At 37.6% G+C, this 23,488-nt stretch overlaps 1 protein-coding gene across 1 annotated transcript in view; it reads right to left on the bottom strand.

Annotated features, from left to right (window-relative positions):
• The window catches only part of CNTN5 (contactin 5), a 353,074-nt gene that overhangs the window by 53,276 nt on the left and 276,310 nt on the right, over positions 1-23,488 (bottom strand). Inside the window, exons 12-13 of the mRNA XM_062020562.1 lie at positions 9,448-9,575; positions 8,521-8,696 (exon numbers count right to left, since the gene is read on the bottom strand). Of these exons, the coding sequence (XP_061876546.1) occupies positions 8,521-8,696; positions 9,448-9,575 (304 nt within the window). The remainder of the gene's footprint in view (positions 1-8,520; positions 8,697-9,447; positions 9,576-23,488) is intronic.

Genomic DNA, 23,488 nt, shown 5'->3' with positions numbered 1-23,488 from the left:
AGCAAGAATAATGAAAATGTTGGTAAGCACTGATGGTTTGGAGGAGATGCCGGAGAGTGCTGGGGTGTTGGCAGTGGATAGGGAGGACTTCCCAGTGCAACTGGAATTGCTGCAAATGAATTTGATTCATTTTTATGAGAGAAGGCATAGGAAGAGATGAAGTTAAATGAGTATCTGATGTCAGGTAACACGTGTACTAGTATAGTTTTGTTAAACCTAAGAATTAAAGAAACATAACAAAAGTGTTGAGAATAGGACGGAATGAGAAAATAAACAGGATATGAAATTACAAGCTTTGGGTACAGATAAGTGCATTGTACTTCTGTTGCTAAATTCATGTCCTGTCTCTGAGTTGTTATTGCCAGGAGAAAAAAGGAAGAAAAGACTGAACAGTATGGGTTATCTGTGCTCCTGTTTAAAGATATAGAAAGAAGGAAAAAGGGAGCATGGAACTACACATATGATTCAAGTGGAAGAGTGATGATAGTGATGGTTGAAGATGATAGAGATAAAAGCAAAATCCATCTGGGACAAGTGTGCCATTGTTGAGAAGACATCAAAAAAGGAAACATGAAGAGCAGACATATGATTGGGATTTCATTACTGTGCAGCATGAAGAATGTTATAACAGCCTTATGTGAACAGAGATTTATTAGCAGACCCATACATCAACTCTAGCAGATAAAGTTGCCTAGCTAAGAAATAAAAAAGCAATGAGGAGAGAGAGAGAAAAGGAAAATGGAAAACTCTTTCTGGTGCCAGCCAGAAATAAATTCTTCCCTTTGGGCTGGTGATGAGGAAGATGATGATGATTATTTTTTGCTTCTATTTTTTTCCCCCTAATGATCTCCTTTTCTTGGAGATATACTCAAACTTCCAATATGTTAATGTTTGGAATAGGTAATTAAGATAATTGTTGCACAGTGATTGATAAGTTTCTAAGCACACAAATTGTCAAGATAATATTTATTAAGTAATTATATGACTGTAAATCTACTTTTCTGTGTGCTGTGGTTTGATTCACAAAACAAGAGAGAAAGAAAGGAGGCAGGAGATTTAGGCCAATGGGAACATGAGAGCCCACCATAACAACACAACTGGACAAGTACAAGGCCATGAGAACAGAACCAAAATCAGCAGTATAAGAACTGTGAGGGAGAAATACTGCCAGGAAGGCTCTGGAAAACACTGCAACAACAGTTTGGAAAAAACTTGTAGAGATGTAAGTGAAAAATAGACTGCGGGGCTGCACATGGAAGGCCTTAGCGTTAGGAAGGCTGATATTGATCAGATGTTCAAATAATCAGCTGTGCTGTTCTAAGCCAGATTAACACTGTGCCAAGTGCTTAAATGATCCATCGACCACAAGTAAAGAATGGACTGTCATGAAATATCTATTATTTATCCCAAGATTTTTCACTTTAGAATGTATCTTGTAAACAAGAGGAAGTGCAAAATAATAGCATAAACTAGTGTAAAAGCTGGCTATTTCATGACTTTTTGTTACAATCTTTTTTTAAAAGTAATTGGTATTCAGGAATGTTTAGAGACTTATTGTCCAAAATGCTCAGTTATCTCTGAAAATTAATTAGAGGAGATATTATTTATCATCTCTGCCTTACTATCTATTCATAGGCAAAGCCACAAGTGCTTGGGCATGCCAGTTTAGGATTTGTTTGATTCTAGGAAGTGCTCAGTCTCCAGTTCTAATGCAGCATGAGGGTATGTCTATACCTTCAATCAGTTCATCCTGGAAGCAACACAGATTAAAGTTCATTACTAAGATCATGGTCATCCCTGTGTTCTAGTTATCAATCAGTCAGAAAACACACATTTCAAACTTCTAGGGCCAGACAGTCATATTCCATTTTGTACCTTCTCTAGTATACAAGAAGTTTGTGTTACCAAAAGAGAAAATACTTTTTTTAAAATTTAAAACTACTTTTGATTACTCAAGTATTTAACTGCTGCTATGTGAAAAATGGGCAAAACCTGGTAATGAGCTTAGGGCTGAAATATCTGGAGATTTGAATTGACAGTAATGGCTGAGTTCAGCCTCCTCTATCAGCAGGAAAGTACTACGACAAACAGTGAGACAAATGTTGGACCAACCTCATCTCCTTCTATGACAAGATGACCTGCTTAGTGAACGAGGGAATGGTTGTGGATGTGGTCTTCCTGGACTTGAGTAAGGCCTTCAACACAGTCTCCCACAGCATCATCCTGGAGAAACTGACTGACCAGGGCTTGGAGGATGTACTCTGAGATGGCTGAAAAACTGGCTGAATGGCTGGGCATAGAGAGTCATGGTGATGAAGTTAAATTCGGTTGGTGGCTGGTCACCAGTGGTGTTCCCCAGGGCTCAGTGCTGAGGCCTGTTTTGTTTAACATCTTTATCGATGAACTGGATGAGGGGATCAAATGCACCCCCAGTAAGTTTGCTGATGACACCAGGCTCAGGGGTTGCATAGATCTGCTTGAGGACAGGAAAGCTCTTCAGAGGAACTTGAAGAGGCAGGATAGATGAGCTGAGGCCAATTGTATAAGGTTTAACAAGGACAAGTGCCAGGTGCTGCATGTAGGCCACAACAACCCCACAAAATGCTACAGGTCTGGGGCAGAAGGGCTGGAGAGCTTCCCAGAGGAGAAGGAGCTAGGGGTGTTAAAAAACAGTTGGCTGAAAATGAGCCAGTAGTGTGCCCAGGTGGCCAAGAAGGCAAACAGCATCATAGAATCATAGAATCATAGAATCGTGGGGGTTGGAAGGGACCTTTAGAGATCATCTAGTCCAAGCCCCCTGCAGAAGCAGGTTCACCTAGATCAGGTTGCATAGGAACATGTCCAGGTGGGTCTTGAAGACCTCCAAGGAAGGAGGCTCCACACCCTGCCTGGGCAGCCTGTGCCAGGGCTCCCTCACTCTCACGGTGAAATAGTTTTTTTCTTATGTTTAAGTGGAACTTTTTGTGTTCCAGCTTCCTCCCATTACCCCTTGTCCTGTTGCTATCTACTATAGAAAAGAGGGATGTCCCAACCTCCTGACAGCCACCCTTTAGATATTTATAAATGTTAAGAAGATTACCCCCAATCTCCTCTGCTCCAGACTAAACAGCCCCAGTTCCCGCAGTCTTTCCTCATATGAAAGATATTCTGTACCCTTGATCATCTTGGTGGCCCTGTGCTGGACTCTCTCCAGCACTTCCCTGTCCCTCTTGAGCTGAGGAGGCCAGAAGTGGACACAGGACTCCAGATGAGGCCTCATCAGGGCAGAGTTGAGGGGGAGCAGAACATTACCATTATTATCCTATAACAAACCACAAATTACAACAAAACCAATAACAATTTAATATTCTTTGATATTAATATTCTTTAATATTCTCAGAGTAGAGGGGGAGAAGAATCTCCCTCGACCTGTGGCCACACTTTTCTTGATGCATCCCAGGATGCCTTCTTGACCTTCTTGGCCTTCTTGGCCACGAGGGCACATTGCTGGCTCATATTTAGTTTATTATCAATCAGGACTCCCAGGTCTCTCTCTGCAGAGCTGCTCTTCAGCAGTTCGACCCCCAACCTATAGAGGTGCATGGTCTGTATCAAAAATAGTGTGACCAGCAGGACCAAGGAGGTGATTGTTCCCTTGTACTGCTGAGGCCGCACTTTGAATAGTGTGTCCAGTTCTGAACCCCTCAGTACAAGAAGGACATGAAGGAGCTGAAGCGTGTCTACAGATGGGCAACAAAGTTGGGGTAGAGTCTAGAGAACAGTTTTCATGAGGAGTGGCTGAGGGAGCTGGGGATGTTTAGCCTAGAGAAGGGACTGAGAGGAGATATGATCACTCTCTACAACTACCTAAAGAGGAGTTGCAGTGAGGTGAAGGTCAATCTCTTGTCTCCAGTTACAAATGATAGAACACGAGGAAATGGTAGAACACGAAGTTGTGCCAGGAGAGGTTTAGATTAGACATTAGGAAGAACTTTTTCACTGAGAGGGTTGTTAAACATTGGAAAAGGCTGTCCAGGGAGGTGGTGGAGTCACCATCCCTAGAGTTATTCAAAAGATGCATAGAATAAGTACTGAGGGATGTGGTTTTGTGATGGGCCTGGCAGTGTGAGGTGACCAGTTGGACTCAATAATCTTTAAGGTCTTTTCAAATGTAACAATTCTATAAAATTTATAGCAATGAAGTTGATATAGCAGCATTAATCTGAAAAGAAATTCTTTGTACATAAACTATGTATCTTCTACAAGGCGTTTGAAAACTACTGTTGTTTACCTCAGTTTGAGGAGGAGGGAAAGTGTTAAATAATCTCTGTATTTAATTAGCTTTATTTGGTTTTATGTCCAAGAAAGAGGAAAAGCATTATTATTAACAGTCTCCTGCTTTAATTGATCCCATGTAGCATAGAACTTAGTGCTGTCTATTTTAAGAATATTTCCAAAATTTTAATCTTAACTTATGAAGTACTACAAGAAACAAAGAAGAGATTTGAAAATGTAATGGAAAGTACAAAGTAATGCTCTCTTACAAATTCAAGGTTACAGATTGAGCTTTCTAGTGTTAGACAGTAGTGCATGTATTGTGTGGTTGGTATATACTGGTCTTTTCTAAATGAAACAGTAGATTTCACATGAACAAATGACCACTGTAAATTATAACATGACAAGATGTGCTTTTTGCTTCTCATGATGGCAGTTTCAGTTAAGATCAAAGACCAAGAAGATATTGAGACTATCCCGAGTCTGAAAGGTACCCATGCAGATCAAGGTGAGAGATACTAAATGCAATGCTGCTTCTTACAAGTCTACAGATAACCACAATAAATAATTTTGTTTGACTGTCATAAAAACAACATCAGCTTTCAAACACAGAATTGGAATAATAATAGTTGGATAAAAATCTATTAGCAAAATCTGATGTCTTTAGAGGGTAAAGGGATACCTATAGGACAAAATTAAAGTTAGTGAAAATATTGGAAAAGATATGGAACAAGACTTTTGGATTTGGCACAAACAGCAGAAAATCTAAGTAAGCCTAATAAAAGCAAGTAAGTCTATATTTTCCATGCTCAAGTACTCACTAGTGTTACTAGAAAGAAATCTTGGCAATTCAGACTTTCATGTAAAATTGTTTCTATTAATTACATAGATTATCCTTCAGAGTCCCTAAAATATTATCACAGAATCACAAAATTTAAGTGAGTGTTTTGGCACCCAAAGTAAGAATCTCTAATCCAGAAAGATTCTGGGTATGTGTAATCCTCTACAATATTGTCCTGGTCCCAAGTGTACTGTGAAGTTATACATATACATCTTCTTACAGCTACCTGAGAGGAGGTTGTGATGAGGTGAATGTTCTCTTCTCCTAGGCTACAAGCAACAGGATAAGAGGAAAGGGCCTCAGGTTGCACCAGGGGAGGTTTAGATGGAATATTTGGAATTTTTTTCACCAAAACTGTTACCAAGTATTGGAACAGGCTGCCCAAGGAAGTGGTGGAGTCAGCATCCCTGGAGGTATTTAAAAGACTCGTAGATGTCATGGACATGGTTTAGTTTTGGGATTTAGAGTGCTGGATTAGTGTTTGGACTTGATGATTTTAAATGTGTTTTCCAACCTAAATGATTCTGTAATTCTGTGATACACAATATTTTGTATGTTTTTCTTTCCTAGAGTGTAGTCTGTAGCTGCCACTCCAGTGGAGTTTGCTATAGGCACCAACTCCTTGATAGCTCAGTAAATAACAGAAAAAACACCTTCAATTTGTGTAAAAATTAGCTCTCAGTATGAAAAATGATAACACTTTTTCTTGGTACAAAAGCTATAGATATAATTTAAAAATGAGTAAAGCAATATGTATTGTTAAGAGATGCGTTTTCTTTTAATTGTAATTGCTAGGTAGCACGTAATTTTAGAAAGTGAAAATTTATCTACAGCCCAAATAAATATTACTTTGATGATAGCTTTTATAAGACTGCATTAAGCATCAGAATGTTCATCATACTTAACATTTTGGACTGCCAAAGAGAAAGTATGAACAATGCAACCAGTGGTGAGAGGTTGGCAATGTTTTTTTCATTAACAAAACTCCTTCAAAAAATTTTCAATTTGTCAGATGTTCAAACAAACAAACAAAACCCAAACAAACCTGAACATGATTTTTATCTGATGAATTATCAGTGTATGCAGAACAAAATGGATATGTAATTCTACCAATTGATACATAGAAAGGATATTATTTTTCTTAAATTTACCATATTAAAAACCATTTTGTTGTATATTTAATCCAGAAATGTAAAATATGTGATCCAGGTGAAATTGTATCAGGCTTCAAGTTTTCTTTAAGTTCCTTTTTTCTGCATACTTAAACCTGTGGGGTTATTCACTTTGTTTATATTTTTTTTCGAAACTCATACATTTGACAATATTCCACAAAGGACTAGTTTTGGGAATTATTGAGTTTTTGTGTCAAAACACAAAATTTGCTGTATTTCCAAAATCACTGCTTCCCTGTTCTGAATCTCTCAACTGATTCATCTTCATTTTGAGACAACACAAAAATCAAGATATATCTTTTGGTGAATGGAGTTCTAGATGTATTTTAACTACTGCTTTCAAAGAGAAAGAAGGATGTGTCATGTTTTCAATAGCATTCAGAAAATTTCAGTTAGGATTGCCCTGACAAGGTCATTTGATATCTCTGTTCTGAAAAGAAGTGTTTTCCTCCGATTCTGCTCGTAACAGGTTAATTGGTATTTTCAGTCCTCTTTCAGTTGATCTAAGACTACTCTTCCATTCTTTCTTCAGAGTGAAAAACTAGAAATGTCTTGACATTTACATGCATTCTGAGTAAATGAAGTATGGGCCCAACATTTCTTGTGTGTACTATCTTGTAAAGGCAGATGAAGCTAGTCCAGTCTAAAAATATCAGTCTGACACTTCATTTTCGTACTTCTAGAGAATAACATAGTATTTCACTATTTCAGCACTGGTTTAACAGTGAAAACATAGGATCTAATTTTATAATATTTTGCAAAATATGCAATGACTTCAACCTCATTTTATTTACTGACCAGTTGAAGTTTACTGTTTGTAAAAATGTATGTTTCAGTGAGTTTTGCATTATTTTTTTGTCTGAAAATAGTCCCAGTATGTCATCAACCAGATCCTCACTTTGAATGATCCTTACTTCTGTCAATTTGAGGGCTTTTGCTGGTAGAAGTTAAATTAATGAAGAATTCTTTTTGAAAGATCTAAAAAATCATGTCTGCATAAAACAAATGAAATGCCATTAAATTAGCTTTACTTTGATAGGATAAATTACTTCGAAAATTTCCTAGCCTACGGATTTTTCCAGTGATTAAATATTTCCTTCAGCTCAGAAGATATAGAAATGCACTGAAGTAACTGTGTAATTTAGATAATAATTTAGATTTAAAATTTTTGCAAATTACTTAAATTGTAGTAATAGGATTTTTTCTTGAATCAAAGAATATTTTAAGTTTGAAATAAAAAGAAGAAAGAATGATATTTTTCCTTTCTATATATATATAGTGTTTAGATGAAGATAAGTATACTAAGAACCTTCACCTCAGTCATGTTTTTCAATTAAAAATATTATTGAAGAAAAAATTACACCACATAGCAAATATAGTACGACTTTCATAAAGGCAAGCAGAAGAATAAATTGATAGCAGCTGACAAGATTTTTAATGCAAAGTTAAGTTAGCTATATTGTACCCAAATTAGATACATTAACTTTCAAAATTTCCTGGCCTTTGTGAGCTTCATTTTTCTCTGTTAACATAGCATGGACACTTGATTTACATTTCATTAGTGGGAAGATTGTGTTAAATGACCGTAGATTCTATTTCCAAACTTGTTCACTTAAAAGATTTCTTACTATTAAGAAAAGGTTCAAACCATTTTTACACAGGACAGATTTGAATTACTTTACCATACTGTTTGATCATATGAAATTGGTTTTGAATCAAGGGCTAACATCCAAAATTAGTATGTAAATTTTTTCCTAATTCACTTAGATAATGATTGCACAGCTAGAATTTACCTTATGAAGGAGAGCTGGAAAATAAAGTATACTCCTTCCTATTCAGATATTAAAATATATGCTAGTCAAGTAAAAGTATTGGGAGGTGAAGAAATTCCAACAGTCATATTATCTGTAAGGAGGACATCAATGTTTATAGTAACATTCTTTCTATATTAAAATTAGCAGAAGAATGTAAGGAGGGTTTGATCCAAGCTACTTTCTGTTCCCTCACAAAGATCATCAGATACATCACTAACAATAGGCTATATAAGCTAACATTTAATATCTTCCTGAAAAAAGCTACTTGAAGCAATTCTAGTGACGTGCACTTCATGTCCTCTAACTAACATTTCCTCCCAACTTTAGCAAAACCAGTTATCTTTTAATTTGTGCAGAACTTGGTAAATAGGAGTCTTGTAAAAGCATGCCAATTTCTAACAGTTCTCAACACAGAGATGACAAATGCATGGTCACTTACTGCCTTGATGCTTTCAAAGTGTCCACCTTCTTTTTCAAAGTCAATTGGCTGCCCATTGAGTGTCCAATAGAAAGTAACTTCTAGTGTGCTATCATGAATAGCTTTGCAACTCAGGACAATGCTTTCTCCAACCGTTAACTCTATCTTCTTGGGAGTCAGCTCTATTCTTGTAGGTTCTTGAAATATAGAAGGATTAGGAAGATTTAGATGGAAATCTAGTTGTAGTGCAAGGCTGCAATAATATGACTGAGATCTGCGTAGTCTACTCAGAGCTTACCTTTACTGTTTTTTTCAAATACTTAAATATATTCATTAATGCACATGAAGACATGGTAGCAATAAACAGAAGGTACAGCCAGTTTCATGGAAGTACTAAGGGATGATCCTAAAGAACAATCTATCGGATTTCTAAGATGCATTAATTAGTTCAAATTGAAAAATGAAGCAAAAAACCTTGAACATCTAAAACCAAAATGCATGATCATATAAAAATTCACCTGAAAAGTGACAAAAATGTGGTTTAGAAGTTAACTGTAACTCAGTAATTTGATTATTATTACTATTCTAAAGAACTATATTTCCTTTGATTTTATATTGATACAATTACTACTTTAATCCTCAACTTGCAGAGACAAGTAGGGGTGAGTTCCCAGAGCTGAAGTGTTTTAAAATGGCTATTGATTCTTTTCCTTATAATTTATAGTCTGAGCGATTTAATATGTATGCTAATTCTTTTGACATACATCTATGACATAACAGCTGGAATATGCAATCTGATACAGGAATATGATATTTGACCAGATGGAGATTAGCCCTTGTAACTTGTTGGAAATGCTTTTTTATTCTGCCTGTTGGCTGAGGATTTTAAGAAATAATGACGTATTAGTAAAGAGAAAACATAATTATCATAAAAAGCATTTTTCATACCTTTAACAGATAATGATGCAATGATTTCTGCAGATCCAAATACATTAACACCTTGACATGAGTACTTTCCTTCATCAGACTTGGAAGCATTCAGGATTCGCAGGCTCCCACTTGAAAGAATAGTTATCCTGAAAAGCATAAATACATTAATATATATCTCCCATTCTAGCAGCCAAATTTCATGATGATACTTTTTAGAACTAGTAAATAGGACTAAGGGCTGCTACTCTGTAGAAAGAGATGATGAAGATGATAATTGAATTCACTTCTGTTTGAAAAAGGTTGTGATAAACCCATTTTACTCTTTTTCCTTCCTTAATTCAAAAGTTTCAGTGAGGCATCAGTGGATTAGTATCCTTTGACACTTACCAGTGGTGAATTTTAATGAACTTTTCATAAAAAATGAAAAAGGAGATTCTTCGTAATTTGTCTTTCAAGTTTCACTGCTATATTATTGTCAAATCACATTTCAATATCAAGTATAGACTATTCCATTTAGAAAAAAATGACCTTAAAAATCAAATCTGAGAAGAATGGGAAGTAAAATGTTAAAGAGGACTAAAAAACCCATAAAACTGATTGTATCTGGTCAAGATATGATTTATTACATCACTTCAGAGTGCAGCATATGGACTTAATTAATCTCTGCTTTTTTGTACCTTGGCTTCTGCTTTTTTCCTTGAGTCTTCTATGATTGCAGCTCCATTACATCTTTAGGCAACTAACCCCACTGAACCATGCTCATAAGAAATGTTAAACCATTTACATTTAGGAGTTTCAAATTTTGACTTCGCTTACACAGTGTCAATCACAGAACATGAAGCTACTCAGAGGTGAACATTAACACATTTTTGCTGTTCTAAAATGACAAAGCCACATCATTTATTGTATGTTAAAGCTGCAGACCTGGAAGAGTAGTAAATAAATATTGTTCCTTTCCCGACAGAGAAGAACTACAGGCCTAAATGGAACACGCAAATCTCATAAGGTACTTAAGTCAAGCTCTGTTTACAAATGTTGTATATCCTTTCCCAGGCTAAGTAGTAGTTATACTCTGTCACAGGATATGAAAGATGCAGGTTGGAAGCACTCTGGCAGGCATGGACATTGAAAGCAGATAATTCTTAGCAAGTGCTTGCAGATATCCTGTAGAAGTGGAAGAGGAGATTAAACAGTGCTTCCTACTCCTGCATTTTAAAAGTAAGGTAAGATTTCTCTCTGCACTTAGAGAAAGAGTCTAAGTAGGTGGGTGACTTTTCCCCAGTGATGGTTGAATTTTTAGATATACCCCTCCAGAGAGGCCTTTCTATCAGTTAATGTAGTAACTAGCCCTCCTTTAGCTGGGAGTCCCCTTTTGAAGCTATGATCACAAATCATGGAGGGTAAAATGCTGTAGTTTACTCTTGAGAAGTACTTAATGAGAAATAAGGTGCTTTGATCATCCTGATTAACAGGTCTGGATTGGGCTTTTCAGTAGCCAAAAAGGGGAACGAATTCCCTTTCTAGGCTGTATGTGTTAAAGTGCAAAGCTGAGTTTCCTTTGATTTAAACTATGAGTGATTTACCAAAGGCTAAAATTCAATAATGTGCTCAAAGTAAATCACTAATACGGGTCTGCATAACTTGCTTTTCTTTTTTTCTTCACAAAAAAGAATAATACCTCTTATTCTCTGACTCTGAAAAATGATGGTTTATTATCTGAGGTTTATAAACAATGTGGTGGAGAAAACAGAATTTAATTCCGGTGAAAAATGTGCTCCTATTCACTTCAAATGTGAAACCAGTCACCGCTCTCAGCAGAGAGATAATAGCTTCCAAAGTGAATGGGGAAGAGCAAGGGCATTTAAACTCTCAATTTCCCTAGTGCAATCTAGTGATGTATCTCTCATCTTGCTCTAAACAAATATGTATCTGTATTTGAGACATATTATTTGTATAAAGGTAATTTTATAGAAAACAAAATTATATTAAGCAAATGTATCTGTATCCATTTTGAGGTTTTGGGTTTTTCTCTAACAAATAAGAAGATTTGAGATTTTGTTCTAATATGTCACATCTTTGAAGAAACAATCTGCATTAGGAATTGACAGGATATAAGCTTCTTTCCTTCCCTCTTGGTGTAAGTTTTGTTTTCCTATCAAGATGCTCAGTGATCAATGCTCTGAGGATATTGTATCATTAGAATGACAATAGCCTTTACAGAACAGTAATAGTTTTCATCAATATACTGTCAACATCAGACAAATGAAAGGACACTCCTACACTGTTCACAAACAATAGAAACTTATATGCAGTATAAGTCCTGATTTAAAACTGTTTTAATTCTCAGCTCAGAGGAAAAGTTAGGTACATATGGAAGATTATCTAATGAATTTTATACATACTATCAGCTACATTTCTATTTAGCTTAAAGTCCTTGCTATCCATGAACAAAAGAGTAATCACTCAATCAAAGGCATTGCAAATACATTTGCTGATGAATTATTTGGCTCAGAAATTAATACTTTCCTTAAAATGTCGAGCATTGATCTGTTATCTCCTTTTTTTGTGTGTTTCGGAAAAAAATCAGAGACTGGTTTTGACGGAAACTGAAATGCTTTATTTATTCATGTAATACTTGCTGCACACAGTAGGAGTGTAGAGTTATCCTCCTTCTCTGCCAGTATCTCTCAATCACAGAGATACCACCTGCATAGTATGTCTACATATTTTAACAAGTAAATATCATAGCTAAAGTTTTTTTTTAGCTTCAAAAATAAAAGGGAAACAAAGAAAGAAAAGATGGAGTTGGGATAGAGTTAAGAATAACTAGGGAAAAAAATCCCTTACATTATTAATTTATTAGAAACTGAGGGAAAGATCATGACAAATGAATGGATAGATAAAGGATGGATGAGAGATCAAAGTGATACTTTGGAGATTATTGTACTGTATAAGAAAAACTCATTGTAATCACATAAAGGAGATTATGCCAATCAAAGGACTCTGAAAAAATTGGCACATGATCTTAGTATCTCTGTAGAATAGTGTTCTGGTTTAGCAAGGAGCAGCTTTTGGCTTAGTAACAGGGGGAGCAGGTTGCAGTGAAGACCTGGTAAAGAGTTTGCGGACTCTGCCCCGGCTCCTGGGTTCAGACCCACCTCCGGCCCGGCTGGGCCAATCTGGCGCCTCTGCGATCACTAGTTAGGGGACGGGAATTTGGAATGCGAGGCAGGAGGTGTAAGAGTGATACAAGCTGGAGGCGACCACACAGAACCTTCAGCCAGAGAAGGAGGAAGGAAGGAGAAGCAATAGACCAGAGACTCCTCTGCAACCCATGGTGAGAACACAGGCTGTGCCCTTGCAACCTATGGAGATCCGTGGCAGGACTGAGAGCCACCAGCAGCTCCGTGTGAGTGAGCCCGGACGGGCGAGGGACTGTGTGGGGAGACGGCCATGGCCCAGGCCGTGTTGGAGAGCCTGCACGCCGCAGAGCAGCCCCACACGAGAGGCAGAGAGGAGCTGCAGCCTTTGGAATGGGTGCACGTCGGAGCAGCCCGTGCAGGGCTGCCATGTGTGTGAGTTACCCCACGGACTTGCAGGGAGGACTGGTGTGGAGTTCACCCGTCCTGAGGAGGGACAAACGGCAGAAGCTATTGGGAGCAGACTAACTGAAACCCCCACTGCCTGCCCCCCCGAACCGTTCAGGGGGGACAGGGTAAAAACACTGGGATCAGGGCTCTGAGCCCGGGAAGAGGGGAGGTGTGGCAAGAAGGTGTTCTTAAAAAGGCTGATTGGACTCTTCATTGATGTATTACTCTGTGTTGTTTCGTTTTGGTTATGTTTTGGGTTTTTGGGGTATGTTTTCGTTGATGTTGCATTAAATTGTTTCTCTGTTTTCTTCCCCAAACCGAGTGGCTTGGTCTGTTTTGTCCTGAACCTTAAGTGGCAATTAAGCTCTCCCTGCCCTTGAGCAATTCTCAGCCTCTTTGGTACTCGAGGCTAATCATGGTCTTTGTTCCCTGATGGGCCTAAACCAGGACAAATAGAGTTTTGGTTTGTTGAATAATATGGAGAAAGAGATCAGTGTTAATATCTTAGAATCAATAAGCATGCTGGTTACACAGATTTAATATAGAAATTTAAGACAGTTAAGAAACTTGTTGAAAAAAAGAGAAAAAAATTATAAAAGAGAAATTTTTCTTTGTATTAAAACTTTATTTTTCATAATCTCTAGGATACAAAAAGAAGGATGCTTGAAATTTGCTGAAATAAACAGTTCATTGACACAAGATCTGCATGAAAAAAGTGGAGGGCTCTGATGACTCTGAGCACCAGACTCATAGAAAAGTGATGAATGTGTTTTTGCATGCAGGTAAATGCAATCCTAGAGTATATCATATATCAATCTGCATCTCTGTGTGGAAGTATTGATACATAAGGTTCTGATGAAATATGACATGAAATATAGGGCAATTTTAATCACGAACATTCAAAAAGACTAATTCTAATCAAGTTGCCGTTCAGGAGAATCATCAGGATGACCAGGAAACCTTTTGTTCTAGAGACTGTTTGTAGAATGAAGCCTAAGATGTCTGCATGTGAGATGAATTTTAAATTAACAGTAAAAGAGTTTAAATGTCTAATTCATGTTCTAGATATCTACACTCAGATATCTCAACCTAGAACTGAATCTCACCCTCAACTCTTGATTTAATTCCTCAGATGTAAGTGCCTGTTATGACCTGACATCATTTGAGGGACAAGACTACAGAGGCTGTTCTCATTAAGAGCATGACTTGGAAAATAATTTCCTGATTGTCCCCACTTGCTGTGGCTTTGGTTGCTAAAATATGGGAGTCTGAACACCAACTGATATTCAACTGATATTAAACTGCATGGGACGCTTGAGGAGTGTGTTGCTTTCCAACTACAAGTATGCATCTAGCCTGTGGAATGGAACTAAAACTATTCCAAAGGGAAATCCAGAATTAGGTAGCATGAACAGTGTGAACTTTTTGCTGATCCTATTGATGTATAGTACCTGCTCATGTAGAAATAGCTGCAAAGTGTGAGACATCTACATGGGGTTGATAAATGTGACACAAAAGCTATGAGAGGACTTAACTACTTACAGCATAGACGCAGAAGTTTACAGCAGGTGTAAGAATGTATTTTTGAAATTTAGATGTGAGCCAGAATGGCACTGTAAGGGGCAACAGGAGTTTGTATGGGAATAACTGATGCAACCCCTTCAGAGACAGTCTAAAGAACTGAAGGATACAAAGTCTTCTAATGATGGTGGTAGACACCAAGCTGCTCTGTGGACTTAAACACCTGCTTTCTCAGTAAAACATTAACCACAAGCTTCATGGCATAACATATGCCTACTAAGCTAAGAAACCCCAACAAATTAATAATGAAAAGAACTAAATTGAAATTGAATGTGAATTTCAAAGTGTATCTGATATCTGTATGATTATGGGTTTTCATTATTACTTTATCTGAAATACTGAAGCTGTTGTATGCCCAGCTTGCAATGCCTATGGTATTCTTGTCTAGAATGAAAACAAGCTGGAAATAGATATTGGTAATACATAACCCAGGAAACTAGTTTGAAAATTGTTACAAAAGAATAGAAGCATAATTAAGAGTGTATATTTTTATCTTTAAGCCTTAAGAATTGGGCTTAGATTAAAATTGCAAGACTGCAAAACAATCAGTAATTATAGTTTTCAGACAATATTTCCAAGTGATTATTTTCACTTTAAAAATATTTGTAATCTATTTAAAGCTACTGTTCAGCAGTAACACTGAAGAGTGGAAATATTGTTGGTATGTTTGTATAAACAAAAATACATTAGCTCACACTGATCCTTTAATCTATTTTGCTCTTCTTTAACAAACAAATGTTAAAAAAGACAGTAAGAGCCCTGACAAAAATTATCCTATTTCACCTAGAAGGATGAAATTTCATATTGTCTGCATATGGGATGTTGATGTGAACAGAATGGTGCTCACTAAGATCAAGTGTCAGGACAGAAGCTGATGGATGGAAATGAAACTCATAGAAAATATTGGATCTTTGCTGATCAGTGGTGTTTGGAAGTCCTTTATTTGGCAGTTAGAAGTACCTTCTCTTAACCAGTGTTGACTGACAAAGAGGTAAGGCAAAATGATGATGGAGATGAACAAGGTGGAAAGTCTTCACAAATGTGACAAAATTCAGGTTCCTGTGGACTTCATGTGACTTAGAGGTGAGGAATGAGTAGAATATGATATTTAAGAGTTGCTCATATGGGGAATTTGCAGGATTTTAAAGAAGTATCCTTTATTTTACAGTATTTTTATTAAAAAGTAACAAGCTTGTTACTTCTTTCAGTTTTATGCACAAAAAACTTCTGAGAGTTACCATAATCTTCGGCCTTATTTGAGGGGAAGGATAAAAAAGTAGTAAATATAGTTGTCACTGTTCTGGTATAAAAAAGGGAGTTCTATTCTGCTTGTCATATTGTTGTGATTATTTTCCCTTTGATACTTAAGGATAAATGAAATGTACTAGTAGTCTGGATACTTTATTGCTCCACTCTCTTAAAAACAAAATATTAATTCATTACTATCTAGCACCAGCTACCACAGAAGTCACAGAATCACAGAATAATTATGATTGGAAAAGACTTTTAAGATAATCTAACCTCACACTGCTAGGACCATCACTAAACTAAACCATATCCGTCAGTACCTCATCTATGTGTCTTTTGAATATCTCTAGGGATGATGATTCCACCACCTCCCTGGGCAGCCTGTTCCAATGCTTAATAATCCTCTCAGTGAAAAAGTTCTTCCTAATGTATAATCTAAACTTCCCCTGGGGCAACTTGAACCCATTTCCTCATGTCATAGAATGGTAGGGGTTGGAAGAGACTTTTAGAGATCCTCCAGTCCAATTCACCTGCAGAAGCAGATTCACCTAGATCAGGTCACATAGGAACATGTCCAGGTGGGTCTTGAAGACCTCCAAGGAAGGAGACTCCACAACCCCTCTGGGCAGCCTGTGCCACTGCTCTGTCACCCTCACAGTGAAACAGATTTTTTTATGTTTAAATGGAACTTTTTGTGTTCCAGCTTCATCCCATTACCCCTTGTCCTGTTGCTAGATACCATCAAAAAAAGGGATGTCCCAGCCTCCTGACACCCACCCTTTAGATATTTGTAAATATTAATAAGATCCCCCCTCAGTCTCCTCTTATGAAGACTAAACAGCCCCAGTTCCCACAGCCTTTCCTCGTATGAAAGAGATTCTGTACCCTTGATCATCTTGGTGGGCCATCAAAATGATCAAGGGTATAGAACATCTTTCATATGAGGAAAGACTGCGGGAACTGGGTCTGTTTAGTCTGGAGAAAAGAAGATTGAGAGGTGATCTTATTAACATTTATAAATATCTAAAGGGTGGATGTCAGGAGGTTGGGACATCCCTTTTTTCTATAGTAGATAGTAACAGGACAAGAGGTAATGGGATGAAGCTGGAACACAAAAAGTTCCATTTAAACATAAGAAAAAACTATTTCACCATGAGACTGAAGGAGCAGTGGCACAGGCTGCCCAGAAGGGTTGTGGAGTCTCCATTCTTGGAGGTCTTCAAGACCCACCTGGACATGTTCCTATGCAACCTGATCTAGGTGAACCTGCTTCTGCAGAGGGGTTGGATTAGATGATCTCTAAAAGTCTCTTCCAACCCCTACCATTCTATGATTCTATGAGAAGCTCCTGTTCAGTCAGGACAGTCTTCTGCCCCACTAGGTCATCTTGTACATGGGCACAGCTTGATCCTGTACCTTTAAGATTTCTCAGATATTTTTTTCCAGCCAGGAGAGGACATACTAGTTTAGATGGCAAAAACTCAGCTCTCTTTATCACCAGGAACAGTTTTACCTTGACCCACCAGGACTAGGATGTGTATTTGTTCTTCCTATCATGTGTAAAATCAGTGAGCAGACATTTCCATCAAGATTAAGATAATAAGAAGGGTAAGCTCTAATTTTCATTCTGTTGCATCAGTCATAGTAGATTCTCAGAAACAGAGCTCTTGAAACTTTGGCTAGAAATTGTTTAAGAAATCTGCAATGGACCTTGGAGTCTTGATATTGACAGAGCTGAGCAGTTGAGGTAGTAAATGTTACCATTGCTAAAAAATCTTCAGGATTTTAATAAGGACGTGTAGCAAAGACTGTGATGCAGTGGTTCTTAACAGAAATGAATGCCATACAGTTTGCATTTGGAGCTTTGTATTCTTTAAATAACAATTGCAGAGTAAGAAAAAAGAGAAGTCAAATGTGTGGCCATTTTTGATGAGGAGATTTAGTAATTATTAGTTTGATTTGATTGTATAGTCTTTTACCTTTCTCTGTTTCGATCTTTTTTTTTTTTTTTTATTCTATTGTATTTAACCTTTACCTTTCATGGTAAAGTAAATTTTTATAGACTTTAGAAAAATAATCAGAGGAACCAGGGAAGCATTACAATCGGTTAAAGGCTTTGCAAACTTTAACACCTAGTAACTGGGTGAAAGAACAGTGTAAGTTATTGAAGTGGTTAGACTTTTTTTCCCTGCATTTCTCATTAAGATCTAAAACCAGGAGTATGAAATTGTTTTGGAACTTTAAAGATTCAAATGGAAAGAAGCTGCACTGACTCATTTAGCCCGTGGCCTCTCACAGTGGTCTAATCTGAACAACCTGTCATTTTGTATTAGTTTGTATATGGGATCTGTCAGTATCCTTTAATGTAGATTACAAGGAATTGGGACAAGTATTTGTAAATAGTTGATACTTTATTTCTCCTTGGATGGCTGTGGGCTCTCTCATTTCCCCTTGTTTTCTCTTGCTTCTTCATAATAGATGTACAAGACCCTAACTCTCACAGAAAAGGGATATGAGTTATTGCTATAGTAAACCCACTTAAGTAAACAGAATGTCATCTACTTTATATGCATTTTTTATATTATCACCCTAGATAGAGTCTTTTTATTTACATATTGTTGACTTAATGAGAAACAAGACAGTATTTGGACCAGACTCTTGGCAAAACACAAAATTATTTGGATTTTCTTCACTTCAGATTTTCAAATATTTATAACAGTGCAATTCCTCTGTGTAATAACTTAGGTCATTGGAATATGCTAAGACTTCTCATTAATGTATTGCAAACTACTTCCAGCTCTATTTAAGCTAATCTATGCAAACTATCTTAGGGCAGGTTTTTTTTTTTTTTTTTTCAAAGAAGCCAGAACAGGGCCTCACATTTTGTCCTTGCTGCAAGTAACATTTGTGCATGAAAATACACAGTTTTTGCCAGTGCACATGGTGTCGCCATATGTAAATATAATTTTAAGTGACTGACATTAAAATCAGGTTTTGCTAACAAATGTAGCTTTTGTTCTAAGCACAGTGAATAAATATGACTTCTGCACTGCTGCTGAGGAAGAGAGACTGGAAACTACTGATATGTCAGAATTAACATGATATTTTTTTTCTTTAGTAGGCTATTATTGTTTTTAATAGCTCTTCTTAATAATACTTTATTCAGACCAATATTTAAGCATGTAGTCACTGATGATATAAAGCTCCTAAAATTTAAACATCTGCTAAGGCACCACACTGAATCGGAGTCTAATTGTAAATACAACAGAGATTCAAATCAGTAATCTATTACCTATAGAAATTAAACAACAATAAAAAATATTTATACTATCCTGTATTTTCACTGGTACACTCAAATAAGAAAGATCAACTCAAAGAATCACAGAATCATAAAATAATGGAATGGTGGGGATTGAAAGGGGCCTGTAGAGATCATCTACTCCAACCCCTCTGTTAAAGCACATTCCCCTTGATTGGGTTGGACAGCAATGTGTCCAGACAGCTTTTGAAAACCTCCAGAGAAGGAAAATCCACATCTCTGTGAAGCCTGTGCCAGGGCTCCCTCACCCTCACAGTATAGAATTTTCTTCCTTGTTTTGAAGAAGAATGTCCTGTGTTCCAGCTTGTGTTTGTTACCCTTTGTCCTGTCACTGGGCACTACAGAAAAAAGGTTCACCCCATCCTTTTGACACCACTCTTTAGGTATTTATAAGAATTCATAAGATCCTCTCTCAGTCTAGTCTTCTCCAGGCTAAAGAGAACCCCAGAAACACAGAATGACAGAATCTCAAGGGCTGGAAGGGACCTTGAAAGATCATCTAGTCCACCCCCCCTGCCAGAGCAGGACCACCTAGAGTACGTCACACAGGAACTCGTCCAGGTGGATTTTGAATGTCTCCAGAGAGGAGACTCCACAACCCATCTGGGCAGCCTGTTCCAGTGCTCTGTCATCCTCACAGTGAAGAAATTCTTCCTTGTATTTCTCTGGACCCTCTTATGTTCCAGCTTATATCCACTGTCCTTTGTCCTATCATTGGACACCAATAAGAAGAACCTGGCTCCATCTTCCTGACATTGATCCTTTATGTATTTGTAAACATTAATGAGATCAACCCTCAGTCTCCTCCGAGCTGAAGAGCCCCAGTTCCATCAGCCTTTCCCCATAAGGCAGATGCTTCACTCCATCATCTTGGTGGCCCTGTGCTGAACTTTCTCCAGCAGCTCCCTGTCCTTCTTGAGCTGAGGAGTCCATAACTGGATACAATATTCCAGATGTGGTCTCATGAGGGCCGAGTAGAGGGGCAGGAGAATCTCTGTCGACCTACTCATCACAGCCCTTCTAATCCACCTCAGGATGCCATTGGCCTTCTTGGCCATGAGGGCACATTGCTGGCTCATGCTCATCCTGCTGTCTACCAGGATCCCCAGGTCCCTTTCCCCTACACTACTCTCTAACAGTTCATTCCACAGTCAGTACTGGTACATGGGATTATTCTTTCCCAACCCTCCAGCCTGTGCAGGTCTTGTTAAATGACAGCACAGCCTTCTGGTGTGTCAGTCACTCCCCCCAGTTTAGTGTCATCAGCGAACTTGCTGACAGTGCCCTCTGTTCCCTCATCAAGGTCATTAATGAATATATTGAACAGTACCAGTTCCAGCACTGACCGCTGAGGGACTCCACTAGACACAGGCCTCCAACTAGACTCTGCCCCACTGATCACTACTCTCTGCCTTCTTCCCTTTAACCTGTTAACAATCCATCTCACTACCTGATCATCCAGCCCACACTTTCTCAGTTTCGCTGCAAGAATGCTGTGGAGACAATGTCAGATGCTTTACTGAAATCAAGATAAAGCACATCCATTGCACTGCCACCATCTATCCACCTGGTTACATCTTCATAAAAGGCTATCAGATTGGTCAAACATGACTTCCCTTTATTAAAACCATGTTAACTACTCCTAGTGACCCTTTTGTCCTTTATATGCCTGGAGACAGCAGCCAGGATAAATTGTTCCATCACCTTTCCAGGGATGGAGGTGAGGCTGACTGGTCTGTAGTTACCCAGCTCCTCCTTCTTACCCTTTTTGAAGACTGGAGTGACATTTGCTTTTCCCCGGTTCTGAGGCATCTCTCCAGTTCTCCACAGCATACTGAAGATGATGGAGAGAGTCCCAGGTCTCACAGCCTTTCCTCATAAGAAAGATGATGCAGTCCACTGATCATCTTTGTAGCCCTCCACTATACTCGCTCCAGAAGGTCTTTATCTCTCTTAAGCTGGGGAGTCCAGAACTGGAGAAAGGACTCCAGATGAGGCCTCACAGGGCAGAACAGAGGGGGAGAAGAACCTCCTGCTGAACATACTCTTCATGATGCATCACTGTCCCCTCATCCAGGTCGCTGATGAAGATGTTGAACAAGACTGGCCCCAGAACTGATCCCTGTGGAACTCCACTGGCCACAGGCCACCAACTTGATTCCGTGCCATTGATTACCACACTTTAGGTTCTGTCATTCAGCCAATTCTCATTGCACTTCACCATTCACTCATTCAAGTCACACTTCCTGTGTTTTTCTATGAGGATGTAATAGGAGACAGTTGGTATATTTTAAAGATTTAGCATTTTTCTAATTTTCACCTTGCTATTCTGCTTCTAACATTTTGCCCCAAAATGTGTTTGATCTTGCATAAAAAACAAACACTGGAATAAAGTGTACCAGAAGATACGAAAGCCCATTGAATGTTTCTGCTCTAGATTGTAATCCAAAAGATCTTTTAAAAGCTTTTCTAAAATATGTTTGGTTTAAGATAATGCGCTTTTAAACATGCAGAAATTGCTTTAAAATGATGATTTAAATTTTTTTTTACAGTCCATATTGCACTCCATTTAAAATTAAAATATCTTTTAATATTATAATATTTTTAATAATGAGATTGAGTTCCTCTTTTTAACACACTGTTCTAGTGTCAGAAACATCCTACTGCTTAGAAAATATTCCTGCTTTTTGAGAAAAGGACTTTTAGATGAATAATTTTTCTGGTGTTCCTAAGTGATAGCAATGAATTATTAACTCATTCTATTTTCCTCAGAAGTTTAGAAATAATAAAGTGCTTGTACCTCTTCATAATTCCCTCAGGAAAAGAAAAACACATGGGAGAACTTTAGTTACTTTAAGATATTTCCACGTTTCATTTGTTAGCTAGGAAAAGAACATTATTACTCAAGGGCAGTCTTCATGTGCAAGAGGTAAAATTCGAATAGGCTAAGTGCTCAAGGAGGCAGATCTTTAGCCAGTGTAAAATAATATTGTTTCATTCAGCTACATGAATCTATTTTGGTTTATACTACATGAAGGCAGAGCTAAAAACTAGCAAACTAACACTTGAAGTGTTAACATTAGCGTCATCAATATAATATAAACAGCAGAAACTTTTATTGACATTATATTCTTGTAAATTTAAGGCTGTTAATTAGATGTTTACATGGGAAATTTTCATGTGCTCAGGGCAACAGTCATGGAGCTAAAGCAATGTAATTGCAAGCTGTGTAATAATGTCTGGTCAGGTGGAACCTGCCTTCCAACATTGATTCATGTGCTATAGCAACACTACTAGAATACTAATTACAATCAGAAATTCTATGTAACACAGCAATGAAGTTTAATCTTTCCCAACTCCCTGAAAAACTTAGAGATACTGTTACTTCTTTCAAGTGGATTGAAGACTTGAGTAGATGAAAACAACTGACCACTTTTGCATTAGAACCCTTCTCATAAAAAATGTGAGAAGCCAATGTGCACACCTAAGAAACAACCTTCCCTCTCCAGTCCCATGATGCTGCCTTAACCCGTCTTTGTGATACAGTGGCATTAACTATAAATTTTACATGATTTTCATTTAACTTCCTGACTGCAACCTTAATGAGTGGTATGCTTAAAAGTCAGTACATCTTGTAAACACAATTGTTTATTAAGATATTGGTGCAAGCAGAGGATTCAGAAACCTCCAGTGTGAATAGCAGTGCAGACTAAAGGCTATACTGTTTCTGCAACACATACAAAATTATCATGGGAACATTTGGCCTGCAAGATGGCTATTATAGAATGGTACCTTGTTTCTTATAATTTTCAGTTGCCTCAAATTATGTTTCTGTTTGGATAGCAAACCCATGGATTAATTAGCACACTGACAGCGTCTTGCAATGTTAAAATTTTTTCTAGGGGTTAAAGAAATACATTTAACTAAACTGTAAAGATGACTGAACTGCATTATCTTTGTTACATTTTATGAAAAAATCAGTCTGACCTGTGGCTACAGACATCTTAAAGAAAGGACAGACGATCTATTCAGTGGAGATGTAGTTTAAAAGCATTGTCTCAACACAAAAAAATTCTAAATTGTAGGAATTGTAAATGGAATTTTGACCATAAAGGACTAGGATCTTATTGACACCAGTTTTCAAGTCAGTTGAATTAATTTTGCATTCTGGAAGAGAATCTACTACTATGGATAGAAAACTAGATAAAGCAAGATCTTTTTTTTTTTTTTTTTTCCCCTAACGTCACAAGGTGAAATACAATCTTTCAGTTGGGAAAAGATAGTCAAAAAGACACATGTGCCCTCCAGACAACTGTATTGC

Source organism: Colius striatus, chromosome 1, assembly GCF_028858725.1.
Source record: "Colius striatus isolate bColStr4 chromosome 1, bColStr4.1.hap1, whole genome shotgun sequence".
In the NCBI taxonomy this organism is placed as follows: Eukaryota; Metazoa; Chordata; class Aves; order Coliiformes; family Coliidae; genus Colius; species Colius striatus.
Note: the sequence above shows the minus strand (reverse complement) of the source record. Positions and strands in the feature narration are given on the sequence as shown.